This window comes from Liolophura sinensis, chromosome 12 (genome assembly GCF_032854445.1).
Source record: "Liolophura sinensis isolate JHLJ2023 chromosome 12, CUHK_Ljap_v2, whole genome shotgun sequence".
Classification (NCBI taxonomy): Eukaryota; Metazoa; Mollusca; class Polyplacophora; order Chitonida; family Chitonidae; genus Liolophura; species Liolophura sinensis.
The window spans coordinates 19195787-19215161 of NC_088306.1; the positions used below are offsets into that span (position 1 = coordinate 19195787).

The 19375-nt window shown below is 39.3% G+C and overlaps 1 protein-coding gene and 3 non-coding genes across 4 annotated transcripts; all 4 read left to right on the forward strand.

Moving 5' to 3' along the window:
* Nucleotides 1-1729: 1729 nt before the first annotated feature.
* Trnap-agg (transfer RNA proline (anticodon AGG)) lies at nt 1730-1801 on the forward strand. Its single transcript has one exon. It is a non-coding gene; the product is annotated as a tRNA-Pro (tRNA).
* A 1634-nt stretch (nt 1802-3435) lies between these two features.
* Trnap-agg (transfer RNA proline (anticodon AGG)) lies at nt 3436-3507 on the forward strand. The gene has a single exon. It is a non-coding gene; the product is annotated as a tRNA-Pro (tRNA).
* A 1675-nt stretch (nt 3508-5182) lies between these two features.
* On the forward strand, nt 5183-5254 carry Trnap-agg (transfer RNA proline (anticodon AGG)). The gene has a single exon. It is a non-coding gene; the product is annotated as a tRNA-Pro (tRNA).
* A 1422-nt stretch (nt 5255-6676) lies between these two features.
* LOC135479763 (uncharacterized) lies at nt 6677-7273 on the forward strand. The gene has a single exon (XM_064759669.1). It carries the CDS (start codon nt 6677-6679, stop codon nt 7271-7273), a length of 597 nt encoding a protein of 198 aa, XP_064615739.1.
* Nucleotides 7274-19375: the final 12102 nt, after the last annotated feature.

Genomic DNA, 19375 nt, shown 5'->3' on the forward strand with positions numbered 1-19375 from the left:
CGCCAGCTTGAATTTGGGAAGCGGTCTTACGTTGATTTCTTTATTACTGCCTTTGTCCACTTGAACAGGGTTTGTTTTAGGAAAGAATATTTCACTTCCTCTGTGGTTACATTCTAAAGCAAAAATTGGTTGCATAATTTTACATATCCCATGCAAATTTGTCGAGATGGCAAAACGAAAACCTTATAGTTAAGGTGTACTGTCAGTAAACAAAGTTGTGCTGCTCTGATATGAAAACGTTTCATCAGCAAACTCTTTTGAATAGGTTATTGCACGTCAGAAAAAAAAGGTGAGTAGGCTTGTTGGTCTAGTATTATGATTCTCGCTTTAAGTGCGAGAGGTCAGGCTTTTAATTCCCGGACAAGTCCTTTCTTTAGTTTGATGTGGAAATAACATTTTACGAAATTTTTTCTGTATAAACCTAAAGCCATGTTTAACTTGTGATTCATAAAACCCGGGCACAAATTTGTCCATTGTGTTTCTCATTCAGGTCTCGTTTTGTGCTGGCTTTGATTTTTGTACGACTGTACGATTGGAATTGCCTTTGGGAAGGTCGAATAGACTGGAGGGCACAAAACTCTTTCTTTCAACTGATGATAACATGCGCAAGTGACAAAAGTTTATAAACCTTTAAGACAGGTTTATCGAAGACTTTTTTTTCCATTCGATTTATAAGACAGAATACATTCATGTAGTGAACCAGTGTAAAAGGTTTTTACACCTTTTAGCAAGCTGCAAAATAATAGTACAGCAAGTTATATTGTGTAAATTACAAAGAATAGTAGAGGAATTTTATCGTGCATCATCAACGTTTAATGTCGATGTGGCAGTATATTCCAATGAGCGTCCTAGCAATCTTCAGTCCGGAGGCAATCCTTGGACCTAACTGCATTAACCGCACATATGTAACCAATGAAAACGTACACGGAATACAAACTGGGATTGACAGCTCGTCAGAATTCATGGCGCTGTACCCACCGAGGAGTGAGTAAGTGAGTGCTTGGGGTTTAACGTCGTACTCAACAATTTTTCAGTCATATGACGACGAAGGAATCATTAGGGTGCATGTACGTATAATGTGCCTCCTTGTTACAGGACGGATTTCCACCGCTCTTTTATTTAGTGCTGCTTCACTGAGACGACTTACCGAAGGCAAGTAAGCCGCACCGTCCGACCCACCGTGGAGAGCAGAAGAGAATTTTTCAGCGCGGCGGGCAACCAATAGAAGTAGCCACTTTGGGAGGGAGGTGGCCTCCGATTTACTCACAGATACAGGATGAGGATCTAGTGCCACAGATTGACAAGAAATTGTTTTTAGAGGTCTGTGAAGAATATAAAATCCTAGTAAGTGTTAAAAGCCATAAAACATAGTATTTCACGAACTGTATTGAAGGAGTTTTGTCAATGCCTTTTTCAAGCTTGAAAAGCCTTCTCGCAGGACATCTCTTTAAAATCCATATATGCTAATTTTGAGACGGACCTGCCGAACTTGTGATGACTTACTTATGTAAGAAAACATGCACACTCCCAGACGACGTGAGACGGAGGAAGATCATTGCGTTGGATTTTATGAGAAAACTGCAGACGTTGGGAATGCCTTCGCCCACATGACACCACTTTCACTTGGGTGATAAAACCCCACTGATGGGGTTGTCACAGTTCAGTCGAATTGCACGATATGACAGTGAGCCTTGAGAAGAGTTACGTAATGCATGCGTGATAGCAATTCGGCTTGTTGGTCTAGTGGTATGATTCTCGCTTAGGGTGCGAGAGGTCCCGGGTTCAATTCCCGGACAAGCCCAAATCTTTTGTTTGCTCTTTTTTAAATTTACTGAAGGTCTAGCGTGTTGTCACTTTTCATAGACCTAATATCGGGATTTTTCCTTTTGGGGACGAAAATGTTTTGGGGGACATTAATTGTAATTGTTAATTTTTAACATTGCACAGGCGCCAGCTTGAATTTGGGAAGCGGTCTTACGTTGATTTCTTTATTACTGCCTTTGTCCACTTAAACAGGGTTTCTTTTAGGAAAGAATATTTCACTTCCTCTGTGGTTACATTCTAAAGCAAAAATTGGTTGCATAATTTTACATATCCCATGCAAATTTGTCGAGATGGCAAAACGAAAACCTTATAGTTTAGGTATAATGTCAGTAAACAAACTTGTACTGCTCTGATATGAAAACGTTTCATCAGCAAACTCTTTTGAATAGGTTACTGCACGTCAGAAAAATAAGCGAGTAGGCTTGTTGGTCTAGTATTATGATTCTCGCTTTAAGTGCAAGAGGTCAGGCTTTTAATTCCCGAACAAGTCCTTTCTTTAGTTTGATGTGGAAATAATATTTTACGAAGTTTTTTCTGTATGAACCTAAAGCCATGTTAAACTTGTGATTCATAAAACCCGGGCACAAATTTGTCCATTGTGTTTCTCATTCAGGTCTCATTGTTTTGGTGGCTTTGATTTTTGTACGACTGTACGATTGGAATTGCCTTTGGGAAGGTCGAAATGGACTGGAGGGCACACAACTCTTTCTTTCAACTGATGACAACATGCTGAAGTAACAAAAGTTTATAAACCTTTAAGACAGGTTTATGGCACAGTTGTTTTTTCATTCGATTTTTAAGACAGAATACATTCATGTAGTGAGCCAGTGTAAAAGGTTTTTACACCTTTTAGCAAGCTGCAAAATAAAAGTACAGCAAGTTATAGTGTGTAAATTACAAAGAATAGTAGAGGAATTTTATCGTGCATCATCAACGTTTAAAGTCGATGTGGCAGTATATTCCAATGAGCGTCCTAGCAATCTTCAGTCCGGAGGGAGCCCTTGGACCTAACTGCATTAACCGCGCATATGTAACCAATGAAAACGTACAGGGAATACAAACTGGGATTGGCAGTTCGTCAGAAGACATGGCGCTGTACACACCGTGGAGAGCGGTGTGTACAACCACTTTGGGAGGGAGGTGGCCTCCGATTTACTCAAAGATACAGGATGAGGATCTAGTCCAACAGATTGACAAGAAATTGGTTTCAGATGTCTGTGAAGAATATAAAAGCCTAGTAAGTGTCAAAAGCCACAAAACAGTATTTCACGAACTGTATTGAAGGCGTTTTGTTAATGCCTTTGTCAAGCTTGAAAAGCCTTCTCGCTGGACATCTCTTTAAAATCCATATATGCTAATTTTGAGACAGACCTGCGGCACTTGTGATGACTTGCTTATGTAAGAAAACATGCACACTCCCAGACGGAGGAAGATCATTGGGTTGGATTTTATGGGAAAACTGCAGACGTTGGGAATGCCTTCGCCCACATGACACCACTTTCACTTGGACGATAAAACCCCACTGATGGGGATTCTCACAGCTTAGTCGAATTGCACGACATCACAGTCAGCCTTGAGAAGAGTTACGTAATGCATGCGTGACAGTAATTCGGCTTGTTGGTCTAGTGGTATGATTCTCGCTTAGGGTGCGAGAGATCCCGGGTTCAATTCCCGGACAAGCCCTAATCTTTTGTTTTGATCTTTTTTAATTTACCGAAGTTCTTACGTGTTGTTACTTTTCATAGACCTAAGATCGGGGTTTTACCTTTTGGGAACGAAACTGTTGATGGGGGACATAAATTGTAATTGTTAATGTTTAACATTGCATGGTGCCAGCTTGAATTTGGGAACCGCTCTTATGTTGATTTCTATATTACTGTCTTTGTACCACTTGAACAGGGTTTCTTTCAGAAAAAAATATTTCACTTCCTCTGTTTTTACATTCTAAAACGAGAATTGGTTGCATAATTTTACATATCCCATGCAAATTTGTCGAGATAGCAAAATGAAAAATTATAGTTTACGTGTACTATTAGTAAACAAAGTTGTACTGCTCTGATATGAAAACGTTTCATCAGCAAACTCTTTTGAATAGGTTACTGCACGTCAGAAAAAATAGCGAGTAGGCTTGTTGGTCTAGGATTATGATTCTCGCTTTAAGTGCGAGAGTTCAGGCTTTTAATCCCCGGGCAAGTCCTTTCTTTAGTTTGATGTGGAAATAATATTTTACGAAATTTTTTCTGTATAAACCTACGGCCATGTTTAATTTGTGATTCATTAAAGGTGGGCACAAATTGGCCCAATGTGTTTCTCATTCAGGTCTCGTTTTGTGCTGGCTTTGATTTTTGTACGACTGTACGATTGGAATTGCCTTTGGGAAGGTCGAAATGGACTGGAGGGGACAAAACTCTTTCTTTCAACTGATGATAACATGCTCAAGTGAGAAAAGTTTATAAACCTTTAAGACAGGTTTATCGAAGAGTTTTTTTTCCATTCGATTTATAAGACAGAATACATTCATGTAGTGAGCCAGTGCAAAAGGTTTTTACACCTTTTAGCAAGCTGCAGAATAAAAGTACAGCAAGTTATAGTGTGTAAATTACAAACAATAGTAGAGGAATTTTATCGTGCATCATCGACGTTTAATGTCGATGTGGCAGTATATTCCAATGAGCGTCCTAGCAATCTTCAGTCCGGAGGCAATCCTTGGACCTAACTGCATTAACCGCACATATGGAACCAATGAAAACGTACAGGGAATACAAACTGGGATTGACAGCTCGTCAGAAGACATGGCGCTGTACACACCGTGGAGAGCAGAAGAGAATTTTTCAGCGTGGCTGGCAACCAATAGAAGTAGCCACTTTGGGAGGGAGGTGGCCTCCGATTTACTCAAAAATACAGGGTGAGGATCTAGTCCAACAGATTGACAAGAAATTGGTTTCAGATGTCTGTCAAGAATATAAAAGCCTAGTAAGTGTCAAAAGGCAGAAAACATAGTATTTCACGAACTGTATTGGAGGCGTTTTGTCAATGCCTTTGCCAAGCTTGAAAAGCCTTCTCGCTGGACATCTCTTTAAAATCCATATATGGTAATTTTGAGACAGACCTGCCGAACTTGTGATGACTTGCTTATGTAAGTAAACATGCACACTCCCAGACGACGTGAGACGGAGGAAGATCATTGCGTTGGATTTTATGAGAAAATTACAGACGTTGGGAATGCCTTTACCCACATGACACCACTTTCACTTGGGCGATAAAACCCCACTGACGGGGTTGTCACAGCTTAGTCGACTTGCACGACATCATAGTCAGCCTTGAGAAGAGTGACGTAATGCATACGTGATAGCAATTCGGCTTGTTGGTCTAGTGGTATGATTCTCGCTTAGGGTGCGAGAGGTCCCGGGTTCAATTCCCGGACAAGCCCTAATCTTTTGTTTTGCTCTTTTTTAATTTACTAAAGGTCTTGCGTGTTGTGACTTTTCATAGAACTAATATTGGGATTTTTACTTTTGTGAACGAAACTGTTGATGGGGGACATAAATTGTAATTGTTAATATTTAACATTGCACAGGCGCCAGCTTGAATTTGGGAACCGCTCTTATGTTAATTTCTATATTACTGCCTTTGTCCACTTGAACAGGGTTTCTTTCAGGGGAGAATATTTCATTCCGTCTGTGGTTACATTCTAAAGCGAGAATTGGTTGCATAATTTTACATATCCAATGCAAATTTGTCCACATAGCAAAACGAAAACCTATGGTTTACGTAAACTTTTAGTAAACAGAGTTGTGCTGCTCTGATATGAAAACGTTTCATCAGCAAACTCTTTTGAATAGGTTACTGCACGTCAGAAAAAAAAGGCGAGTAGGCTTGTTGGTCTAGTATTATGATTCTCGCTTTAAATGCAAGAGGTCAAGCTTTTAATTCCCGAACAAGTCCTTTCTTTAGTTTGATGTGGAAATAATATTTTACGAAGTTTTTTCTGTATAAACCTAAAGCCATGTTAAACTTGTGATTCATAAAAGCTGGGCACAAATTTCTCCATTGTGTTTTTTTCATTCAGGTCTGGTTCTCTGCTGGCTTTGATTTTTGTACGACTGTACGATTGGAATTGCCTTTGGGAAGGTCGAAATGGACTGGAGAGGGCAAAACTCTTTCTTTTAATTGATCATAAGATGCTCAAGTGACAAAAGTTTATAAACCTTTAAGACAAGATTTTTGCTCAGTTGTTTTTTCATTCGATTTTTAAGACAGAATACATTCATGTAGTGAGCCAGTGTAAAAGGTTTTTACACCTTTTAGCAAGCTGCAAAATAATAGTACAGCAAGTTATATTGTGTAAATTACAAAGAATAGTAGAGGAATTTTATCGTGCATCATCAACGTTTAATGTCGATGTGGCAGTATATTCCAATGAGCGTCCTAGCAATCTTTAGCCCGGAGGCTGGGCACCGGATGAAATGTCCGATGACACTATGGAGGCAGCTTTGAAACTCTATGGCTAATGCCTGGGTTTGACGAAACCCAGATTTTCAGACCCGGAGCTCTCACATGTTCGGACAGGTATTAGGATTTACAGATTTAGGTGTTACAAAGTTCGTTATGTACCAAATTTTATTAATTTCGATGGTGACATTGTGATGTTTACCTACACCGGGCAGACCTATGAATGTCGGAAGTGTGGCCAAAAATCACACAAAAGGCGGCAGAGTGTAGGGCACTGTGGTGTTCTAGCTGCAACGGTTTCTCCCCCCATTAGAATCCTCATACAGAGAAGGACTGTACAGATCCATGCCGAATGTGTGAGTCAGGGCTTCATACGGTCAGTGACTGTTGTGCGAGAGCAATGTCGTACGCGGCGCGGGTTAAGGGGAACCTACCGACTAAGCGCCAGTATAGTAAGGAAGACGCCGTAAAACAAGATGACGTTGATGTTGACGTCAGCGACGATGATGACCCATTCAACCCACCTGCTATGGAACTGGTTCAAGACAGCGACGAGATCGAAGACGAAATCGACGGGAATGGTGACGACAACGCCGATGATGACGTCAGCGACGACAGCGAGTCTGACAAAGAGATGGACGTCTGGGAGAATACTAAGAACACCGAAGAAGTGGATGTTGGTGATAATGAAACGTCATCAGCTATCCCGAGGTTGAAGAATGTGGTGGTGGCTGACATGCACGCTCCCGACGTGCGTTCACCGGTCCCAGTCGAAGAAAAGCGAGCGAAGTTGGACAATGGCAGTACAGCCGAAGAGGCAGCGTCATCTGTCCCGCCTAGTTCCCATCCTACTGACTATGATGGCGTTGATGCCGATCAGTCGTCAGACTGTATGACGCCGACTCCATCTCAGGAGGGGGACACCATGCTTCTGGAATACAGGAAAAGAAAATCGCTTGCTTCTCGTGCGAGGCAGCGAATGAAAAGAGACAAATGAGTTGCAGTGTAATTAGGACTCTCTTATTTTACCACAATGGGTATGTACGCTCTACCTTTACTTATTTGTATAATGAGCTTAAATAATATTCGTTTTGGGACTTTAAACATTAATAGTTTACGGGATCCGTCGAAACAAGGACATGTTAAGCAATTTGTTTTCGATAAAGGAATTGATGTACTATTCTTACAGGAAACACACTTTGAAAACTATAATGACACTAAATATTTGCAAATCCTGGGCAATGCAAGGTGGGCGTATGGGTCAAATCGAAGTTGTGGGGTGGGAATAATTATTAGGTATACGGTAGATTGCATTATACGGAAAATACAGAGGTGTCCTAACGGTCGGTACATAAGCCTTAGGGTTGAACTCAACAACATTGCTTTAAACCTTGTTTGTGTATATGCCCCTAATAATCCAAAGGAAAGAAAAGAGTTTGTTTCTAATTTAGATAATGTGATACAGGGCAGTGAGTTGGTTATTATGGGTGGGGATTTTAATTGTGTCGAGAGCATTGAATTAGATAGAGCTGGCTGTGCCACTAATGGAAGGAATGATGGAGTGGACGAAATTAATAATTTGAAAAGAGATTTTGGTATTTGTGATATTTTTAGGAAATTGCATCCGAATAAGAATTGCTACTCGTGATCTAGGCGCAAATGTGCCAGTAGATTGGATAGATTTTATATCCCTAACGCTGTGTTTAAGTATGTAACCCAGTGTGATGCTGTACATGTGTCCTTTTCTGATCATTCCTGTTTTTTTATATTTCTTTTGAAGATGTCATTTCATTGGAGCCGTTCTACTGGAAGTAATACTTCTGTGTTAAATAACACGGAGCTTGTTGATAATATTAAATCCGTCTTCCATGATATTTTCTCTGTCTGTACAACTGGTCATGCAAATCTAATAAACAGATGGGAGACATTTAAAAGGGAATGTAAAGACAGAATTCGGAGTTACTGTAAGGAGAAATCTATGAACAAAAAACGTGATTTGTTGGAACTTGAACAAGAATTAAATGCGTTAAAATCTAGTCCAATCATTAACTGTGAGCGTATTGACAATGTGAAAAAGACCCTTTATAAGTCGAATCATGCGGGAGCGGTTATCCGTACTAAAGCTGTTCATTTTGATCAGGGAGAAAAACCAACGAAATATTTCATTAGACGAGAAGTTGGTAGGGGCAGAAAGAAGATGATCAAAAGTATTACTTGTCATAGTGATTCTTCAATATCCCATGAATCTCAGGAAGGTATTGCTAAGTGTATAAGGTCGTATTATATGAAATTGTATGCTGAATAAGATACTGACTCCTCCATTCAAGATGAGTTCTTGCCATCGCTTCCGATGTTAAATGAAGATTGTAAAACTGCCTGCGATGGCCTTTCGACTGAACAGGAGTTGTTTTTTGCAGTAAAAAATATGTCTAAAAACCGTTCGCCGGGATGCGACGATTTGCCAGCAGAGTTTTATGTACAATTTTGGCCTCTGTATTCGGGTGTGTTTACGGATGTAGTTAATTACTGTTTTAACTTGGGTAGATTAAGTAATTCACAGCATTCTGGGTTAATCACACTATTATGTAAGGACCCCGACAATGCCGAAAGCATAAAAAAACTGGAGGCCAATCAGCTTACTAAATGTAGATTATAAGATTGTTTCTAAAGCTTTGTGCAATCGGTTAAAAAATGTGTTCCATACAATTGTACTTCAGAATCAGACATGTGGAATACCAGGCCGAAGTATTTTTGACAACCTTCACTTATTACGAAATACATATGATTATGTTGAACAAAAAGATTTAAAAGGATGCTTTCTTAACTTAGACCAGGAGAAAGCCTTTGACAGAGTAGACTGGTCATTTTTGTTCAAATGTTTAGAGAAATTTAACTTCGGACCCGGCTTTTGTAAGTGGGTGCAATTATTATATACTGACATTACAAGTAGTGTTATTGTGAACGGGCACATAACAGAAGAATTTAAACTGAGTCGAGGTGTCCGACAGGGTTGTTCTTTGTCACCATTATTGTATGTGTTGTCCTTAGAGCCCTTTATAGCGGCCATTAGAAACAATGACGAAATTAATGGTGTACGGTTACCCGGCACAAATAAGGAAACAAGAGTGTCGGCATTTACAGATGATACGACTGCAATTTTATCTGAAGAGAGTTCTGTTCCGCATGTAATCAAAATAGCAGAAAGTTATAGAAAAGCCTCAGGAGCAAAACTCAACTTGTTGAAAAGCACGGTTCTTCCCATTGGTAACTGGGACGAAACTAACATGCACAGTGGTGGGCTTAACATCACTACAAACTCAAAGATTTGTGGGGTATTTTTTGGACTAGATCAAACAGAACTCAATTCTGAGTGTGTTTTAAGTCAGGTAAAGAAACATGTGTCAGCATGGAATGGAAGATATTTGACCCTACGAGGGAGGTCTGTCTTAATTAATACAGTTGCTTTAGCTGTCTTATGGTTTTCTGCACAGTGTACTCCGTTGCCACCTAAATGTGTCAATCAATGTTCCCAAACTGTGTTCAGATTTTTGTGGGATAACAAGCCCGAAAGTTTGAAGAGAGTTGTCGTACATAATAAAATAGGGAATGGAGGTCTAAACGTACATAACATAGAATGTAAAATAAAAGCACTTGTTACTCGTCATGTTTTAAAGATAATTCATGGAACAACAGCGGAATGGAAATACTTTGCCATCTGTTGGTTGGGTTTACCCTTAAGGCATGTTTGTCGTGAATTCTGTCGTTCCAATGTCCCACATTCTGAAAACATTCAACCTTTTTATAGACTGGCTCTGAGCGCCTGGAGAGAATTTACCACAGGTGTACAACAACCTGTAACATTATGTTCAAACAGGTGTCAGCCTTCAGAAATGTGACGTAGTATAAATGTTATAATAGTTCAGCTTGTTGTTCTAGTGGTATGATTCTCGCTTCGGGTGCGGGAGGTCTCGGTTTGAATTCCCGGACAAGCCTCTAAAGTTTTGTATTGCTGAATTTAATTTACCAAAGGTCTTGCGTATTGTCACTTTTCATACATTTAAGATCGGGTTTTATTGCTTTTGGGTGACGAAACTGCTCTTGGGGGATGTAAATTGTAATTGTTAGTGTTTTAACATTGCACAAGCGCCAGCTTGGCATTCAGATCAGTTTTTGCGATCATTTCTGTATTACTGACTTTGTCCACTTCAGGAAAGAATGTGTCATTTCCTTGATGGTTACATCCTAAAGCGACAATTGGTTGGGAAATTTTACATATCCCATGCAAATTTGTCGAGATAGCACCACGAAAACTTATAGTTTATGTGTACTGTTAGCAAACAAAGTTGTACTGCTCTTATTTCAAAACGTTTCACCAGGAATCTGTTTAAGATAGGTTTCTGTTCGTGAGAAAAAATAACCGAGGAGACGTATTGGTCTAGTGGTATTATTCTCGCTTTAGGTTAGAGAGGTCATGTTTTTAATTCCCGTTCAAGGTATTTCTTTACTTTGATGTTGAAATAACATTTTACGACGTTTTTTCTTGATAAACCTAAAGCCATATTTCACTTGTGAATCATAAAATATGAGCTTAGGTTTGTCCAGTGTGTTTCTCGTTTAGGCGTCGTTATTTTCCCGCTTTGATTGTATGTACGACTGTACGATTGGAATTGCCTTTGGGCAGTTTAAAGTCGCCTCCGGGTGACGAAACTCTTTCTTTCAAATGATGATAACATGCTTAAGTGGCAAAAGGCCATAAACGTTAAGACATGGAAATCGAACAGTTTTGTGTTTTTTATTCGAATTATAACGACGAGTAGATGCAAGTAGAGGGCCAGTTCAAAAGATTCTTGTACGTTTTAGCAAGCTGCAAAATAAACGTAGAGGAACTTATAGTGTGTTAATTATAAACAATAGTAGAGGAATTTTATCGTGCATGATCGACGTTTAATTTGGGTGTGGCAGTATTTTCCAATCAGCACCCTAGCAATTGTCAGTTTGGAGGCAATCCTTGGACCCAGCTGCACCAACTGCGCATATGTAACCAATGAAAACGTACAGGGAATACAAACTGGGATTGACAGCTCGTCAGAAGACATGGCGCTTGTACGCACCGTGGAGAGCAGAAGAGAATTTTTCAGCGTGGCGGGCACCCAATGAGAAGTAGACATTTTTGAAGGGAGGTGGCATTTGATTTACTCAAAAATACAAGGTAAGGATCTAGTCCAACACATAGACAACAGATTGGTTTCAGATTGCTGTGAAAAATATAAAACCCTCGTAAGTGTCAAAATTTATAAAACATCGTATTTCACGGACTGTTTTGGAACTTTTTTTAAATGCCTTTATCAAGCTTGAAAAGCCTTCTCGCATGACAGCTTGAAAAGCCTTCTCGCAGGACAGCTGGAAAAGCCTCCTTACAGGACAGCTTTTTAAAATCCATGTATGCCGACTTTAACACAGATCTCCGTCACTTGTGATGACTTGCTTGTGTAACGAAACGTGCACACTGCCAGACGACCTCAAAATGAGGAAAATGATCCAATTGGGTTTGATGAGAAAACTGCAGACGTTGGGAAAGCCATCCTGCGCATGATACAACTTTCACTTCCGTCCTCTGACGAGGTTGTCACAGCTTTGTCGACTTGCACAACAGCGCAGTCAATCTTCAGTAGAGTGACGTAAAGTAGATGCTTAGGGTGCAAGTGCCCGGGTTCAATTCCCGGACAAACCCTCAGACTTTGTTTTGCTATTTTTTTCAACCGAAGATGTCGCGTTTTGTCACTTTTCATAAACATAAGATGGGGTTCTTACCTTTTGGGTGACGAAACTGTTTTTGGGAGACATTAGTTGTAATGTTTAATGGTTAACATTGCCCAAAGGCCAGCTTCTACTTCAGATCAGCTCTTACGTCCATTTCTATGTAACTGAATTTGTCCAATAAAGAGCTTTGTTTCAGGAAAGAATATTTCATTTAAGGAAAGAATATTTTGTTTCCTTTATGATTAAATCCTACGGCGACAAATCGGTTGCATAATTTTAGAAATTGCAAATTTGTCGAGATAGCACAACGAAAACTTGTAGTTTATGTGGCCAGTTTTTGAAATGCTTGTCAAGGTTGAAAAGCCATCTCACAGAACAGGCTTTTAAAGTCCATTTATGCTGACTTTGAGACAGATCTCCGTCACTTGTAATGACCTGCTTATGTAACAAAATGTATGCACCTCTAGTCGACTTTAAAATGAAGAAGATAATCCCCTTGGATTTTATAAGAAAACTGAAGACGTTGGGAAAACCTTCCTGCACAAGATACGTCTTTGACTTGTGTGAAGATCCGCGTACACAGTTTTGTCAAACTTCAGAAAAATGACGTAATGCACTAGTTATAGCCAGGGCGGCCACCATTATGGTGGGTGGAAACCGGTCAGCGCCCGGGAGAAACCCACGACCAAGCGCTGCCAGATCCTATCTAAGGTAAGTTTCAGCATTGGTGAAACGTTATGGTTCAGCCTCTCTTAACCTTGCGTCACACTGGGCCCCTGACAAATTTCCAGATGACACTATCGCGGCTGCTTTGAAACCGTTCGGAGAATATTTATAGATTTAGATATCACAAGACACGTTCCGTTTCTGGCTTTATTAATTTTGGTGAGGTGTTACATATAATGTTCACGTACTCTGGTCAGACATATGAGTGCCGGAAGGGTGGCCAAAAGAACCACAAGACAGAGGATTGTAAAGCTACATGGTGCAACAACTGTGGTGGCTCTTTCCCTCACGATGACACGCACACCGAGAATAACTGCCCTGGGGCTTGTCGTTCGTGCGGTTCTGTGGCTCACAATGTTAATCAATGCTGTGCCCGCGTTTCGTCGTATGTGGCAAGAGTTAAGGGCGTCCTACAGAGATCACCATGTCGTCAAAGTATCTGATGGCGAAGACGAAATCGTAGACGGCGATGGCTTTATTGACGTCGATGACCTCGACACTACGTCGCATGGCGTTGAACTTGCGAAACTTGAATCCATGAGCGAGAAGAAAAGACAGAGGATGAAAAGGAAGAAGCAGGCGACGTTAACTTCGTGTCTAATGACGTCACGACCGATGAAACTGAGACGGCTGTTCTTTACCCTCAAAGTATGTGGGATGTGCAAGTGGAAGTACATGGCTTAAGTTCTCTGGGGCCATTACGACAGAAGGAAGCCAAGTTGGAAGCATCACTAACTACAGAAGATGGTAGTGAAACCAATGTTCCGAATACATCTTCGTCAGATGATGTTCTTGATGGCGATTCGGAGGTGTTGGAATGACACCGACTCCATCACAGTGCAGTGATTTCATGTTGAGGGAATGCAGAAAGCGGAAATCAGCCGCCCCTCCTCGTGATAGAAGGCGGCGAGGAAAAGATTAATTAGACATAATTAATCAAGGTACTTCAGTGTTCCAGTTCAACTCAGAACAATGGGTATGTATGGTTTATTTTTTCTACTTTCTATAATGGCTGCTCAAGATTATAATTGGTTTTGGTGCCTTACATGTTAATGGTGTACGTGATGTGTATAAGCAGGGGCAAGTAAAAAAGTTTGTTTTTGATGACATAGATGTTATATTTGTTTAAAAAACTCATTTTGCTAATTACAATGATGCTAAAGGTTTGAATATCCCTGGGGGTTCAAGGTGGGCTTACGGGACTAATAAGAGTTGTTTGGTGGGTATTATAGTCCGGTATTCTGTAGATTGCGTAATATTCAAGGTAATTAGATGCCCGTATTTCCATTATTTAGTAATGAAGGTGGAATTGAATAGCACAGCAATAGATCTTGTTTGCGCTTACGCCCCTACTGTTGCAAGGGATAAGAAGGAGTTTATTACCAGCGTAGACGCACTTATAGGCGGTAGTACACTATAGTATTAGGAATGGATATCAGCTGTGTTGAAAACAATGTACTGGGTAAATTTAGTGGCAACGAGAATTCCAGGAATGGCGGGTTTCATGAAATGAATGAATTAGAAAAGGATTTTGCGATATTTTTAGGGAACTTAACCCAACAACAGATGTTACTTCTTGTCGAGGGGTATAATTGGCAGTAGACTTGATAGGTTTTTATTTGACAACTACAGTTAAAAACTACGTGATATCATCTGACATTTTCCATGTCCCATTTCCCAGTCACTCGTGTGTGTATTTTAATGTATGTTTTAAGGACTGCTTTACATGGCGCCCTTTCTATTGGAAATGTAATGTCTCCATTTTTACAGACAGTGCCTTAGACATTAAAGTTTAAAATATGTTTGATAATTTATATCATAATTAAGTTCATTTAAAGGATGCCAGTTTAACTGACAGTTGGGAACAATTTAAAGCTGACTGTAACGATATTAGCCGAACACCTTGCAGCATTTTCTCGGCACAGGAAAAAAGACAGATTAGCTGAGTGGGAAAAGGAATCAAATGCTTTGAAGTAGGATCCAATTTCAAATTCTGAAAAAGTTAACGATGTAAAGAAAACAATGAATGCCATACATAAGACAGATCGGGACGGGCAGTCATAAGAGCTAAGGCCGTGTACTCTTCTTTTTTTCTTTTTTCCCTGACAATTTAGACAATATTAAAAACTGGAGACCAATAAGCCTGTTAAATGATCAAAGTGAGAAACCAACTAGATATTTTATTAGGCGTGAGATGTGAAGACCGAAAACGAGGTGATGAAAGGTATTAAACGTCATGAAGACGGGACTGTTCTTCACTCTTGTCAAACAGAGATTGATTCCGCATTCGATTTTATTATAATGTTCTCTACGCGAATTAATTGACTAATACTGATTGTTAGGATGATTTTCTAGCAGGCCTACCGAAATTATCAAACGATTTAAAAGATTTTGTTGACGGAAGATGAATTGATTTTTTTGCGGTGAAAAATATGTGCAAATATCGTTCTCCGGTGGGGATGGTCTTCCGGTATGTCCGATTTTGGCCCATTTTAGGCAAATTGTATACTCACGTTGTTAATTGTTGTTTTCGCTTTGGTGCGCTTACGTCATCTCAGACATGTGGTTTAATTACTCTTCTTTGTAAGGACCCTGGCAATTAGACAATATTAGAAACTGGGGACCAATAAGCCTGTTAAATGCTGATTACAAAATTTTGTCCTTATGTAATCGGCTGAAATCTGTCATCTCTACAGTTGTTAAGCAAAACCAAAATTGTGGTCTCCTAAGCAGGAATATATTTGTCACTTTACACTTGCTTAGAAATACGTATGATTATGTCGAACAAAAACACCATAAGACATTTTTTATCAATTTAGACCAGGAAAAAGCCTTCGGCCGAGTTGATTGGTCGTTTAGAAGTGTTTAGAAAAGTACAATTTTGATCCAGAGTTCTGTTGATGGGTCAAAATATTATTCATGGATATATCTTATTGAGTTATTGTAAATGGCCACTTGTCTTATTCCTCCAGTTCATTTTGAGGCGTCCACGAGGGCTGTGTCCTTTCGTCGCTATCTTATTTATTGTCACTGGAGTCATTTTAGCTGCTGTTCGAAAGAATAGTTCAATTAAGGGTGAAGGTATGCCTGGAACTGACAATGAGGCCAAGGCGTGTGCTTTTGTGGACGATTCAACTGTCATTGTTTCCGAAGAGAGCTCTGTTGAGCATGTTGTACATACAGCAGAAATGTACGGTGGAGCTTAAGGGACCAAACTGAATCTGTCCAAAAACGCTGCACTGGCCATAGGCAAATAGAACACTGTAAATGTTCTTGACATTGGCCTCAAGACAGCTAAAATGCCGAGATTTGTGGTGTGTACTTTGGCCCTGACGCCACAGTATTGAACTATGATGGCATTCTCACAAAAGTTTTAAAAAATGTTTCTTCTTGCACAGGAAGGTTTCTAACGCTCAGGGGGAGGTCTGTGTTGGTTAATTCAGTAGACTTAACAGTTTTGTGGTTTATTGCCCAGTGTGTGGTTTATTGCCCAGTGTGTTTATTTACCCACTAAACACATTTCTCAATGTCCGAATGCTGTTCACGGATGTTTTTTATGGAATAACAAACCGGAGTCATTGAAGAGAACTGTTATTTGCAATACATTTGCCGCTGGGTGGCCTTAATGCGCAAAATATTTATTTCTGGTAATAAGTATTTGGTATAAAACACATTTTGAAACTGCTACGCAGGCAATGTGCTGATTGGACATATTTTGCCATTTACTGGATTGGAGTGTCACTTAGAAACTTTAAACCAGAATTTGGAAAACCTAATGTTCCGCACTCTGAAGATGTACCTCAGTTTTATAAGTTCGCCCTCGATGCTTGAAGGGAATTTTATACAGGTTAGAAGTTACCCACTATGATTTACCCCAGCAAGGCTGTTTATGTTGTTATGTTGTTACTTAAGAAAGTCATTGAAGCTTCAAGTTGTTATGAATCGGCCGCAGTTAAACTGGCCAGTCATACTGAAGAGTGTTTTTAACAAATTTCTAGACCATAACTTAATAAATTTGTTTAAAGTTAGTTCATGGCATCTTGCCTGTTAAAAAATAGCGTTTGCGTCGTAACATAGTCACTGATGACGCTTGTGTGTTTTGTCAATGCTGGGAAACACAAACTCTATTTTTTTTTATGGAATGTCATATGATTTAGTATGTCACTAATGAGTTTCTTGGAGTGTTTATGAAATATGCCATTTGTTTTACTTTCCTTTAATGAAAAACATCTCAAGTTTATCCACAAGTTACTAGTTTTTGAGAAAGTGAGAATGTAATAAGTGTCATACAATTTTTACTCTGGTGTGCTAGAAATGACATTGTCTTTGAACGGAAGAAAAGAGATGCGACTTATTTTGTTGATTTTGTTGGCATCAATCCAAGGAGTTTCAAAGAAATATGGTGTACAAACAATGTACTCTGTAAAGTTGTAAACCGTAAACTTATTTATTTCCTTTGGGAGCTTCCTTAAGAACTGGCAAATTATCAATGAAATAATAAGCAGTAATTGTCACTGTGATGCATTTTTCTGAAAATCACGGTTACAAAATACGTGACTAGGTAGTCACAGTACATCCCGCCTGGTTTTTAAATTTTGAGATTTTCTTGGATGTCCAAAAAAATTGCCAGCTTCTTCTCAAAATTTTGAACTTGACAGCTGTTTCCCGATCAGCTGAAGTGAACAATTGCCGGAGTATAACGGCTTACAGGAACAGCAATGTAACAGTTGACGTGAACAATTGCCGGAGTATAACGGCTTACAGGAACAGCAATATAACAGTTGAAGTGAACAATTGCCGGAGTATAACGGCTTACAGGAACAGCAATGTTTTCACTGGCCTGTAGAAATGTGCATTGATAAGTAAGTTGTATCTCTTAAGAATACCTTATGTGACTTATTGCTATGAAGGCATGAAATAATTTGTTTTTCTTGCCAAAGAATAGGAGAGTGTAGTGTGGAATGCTCATTTAAAATTAGAACAGGTAGAAATTTATCTTGCCAAGGTATGACAAACAATTTGTTTCCGGAGTTATGCAATTATTTGCATCATCTGGCGGCTATAGGCAGACGTGTTTGTAATCAATGGTTCAACGGAATTTTAAGCAGACACCACTGGACTTTTAAAGAAATGCAACATGACTTGATTATGTCAGAAGTCATGAATTTTTGTAAACACTGGTGGTAAGGACTTCATTTTGCGAACTTTGCAACCTAGTTTCGAATCCTGTACACAGCCAATGAAATGTTGTTTTGATTGTTTTTATGGATCCGTTGTTGACGATGTGATGCCCGTTTTTATTCCAAACACGTGACGAGGTAGTGAAAGTACTTCCCTTTGTTTTTTTAAGTCTGAGATTTTGTTAGATGTCAAGAAAAAATTCCCATTTTGTTTTCTCAAAATTTTAAACTTGACAGGTGTTTTTCGAACAGTCGAAGTGAGCAATCACTAGACTATAACGGCTGATCGAGCTTACAGGAACATTTCTCTTCAAATAACAATGCTGAAACAAAACAGCAAGTCGTCATTATCCCATTTCCAAAGAAAAACGTACTCGTACTGATAAATTGAATTAATATGGTTAGTACAGATAACCTATTACTTGCTCGTGTCATGGTTTTCACATGCTCGTGTCATCTTTCTTTCACAAAAATATCACATGAGTTTTTCGTAAAGAAAACAACAACTTTGGAGCTGAATATATCAATGCGCACTAAAGTAGCTTCTGTGGAGACCCACAACAGTGACCTTAAAACACTGAGCAACATTCGATCTCATTCCAGCACACTGCACTTTACACCATACAGAGCATTAACATGATTAAACCGTAACGCCAGGCGAATCCCGGGTCAGTTTGATAACGTGACAGTGGTTTAATTTAAAAGTTCACATTTACAAGCTCCATTGCGCGACACGCCTGTGTGTGACGAAATATAACACATCTGATATTTTGTTTGACAAATATATAAAAGTTCAGAGTTCTTTCGTGAGGAACGTGGAATAATGAAGATGTTGACTGGTTTCGGAGCTGGCTGAGTCACAATTTTTTGCTCACTTGGTTGTCCCAGCTGTGGATCCTGTGAATGATGACGCATTTCTCCAGCTGAGATTCAGGTATGCATTGAAAAGTTTTCGCAGCTATTCAGACTGTAAGGTCGTAGACTTTTATTTTACTTGGCTAATGTAAGGTTTTAGATTTGATCAAGCGTAACTTTTAAGCTACAGATCGTTTTGGCTGCCGTTTAAAAAAAAATGAGACTTTTGGTACTTTAATACCAACAGTTCCTTTAGAGATTCACAAAAAATTTGGAAGTTTGTGTTTATGTTCATTTAAGGAATTATTCCACATGTTAAGACCAAGTCTGACTTAAGTCCAAGACAGCTTCGTGATCCGGAATCCAGGAGGTATTGTGGGTAATTTTCGCCTTTTCTGTCCCAATACCCTGACCGCATTGATATAAGCAATATACATGTATTTTGTATATGCTATTATACACACTACTAAAACAAAATATTTTGTAAGTTAAAGTTGGAAAATATTTTAATAACTTGATACAAAAAGAAGTGGATAATTCAAAGCGTAAATTACAGCTTGTTCTCAAAACTGGATAAC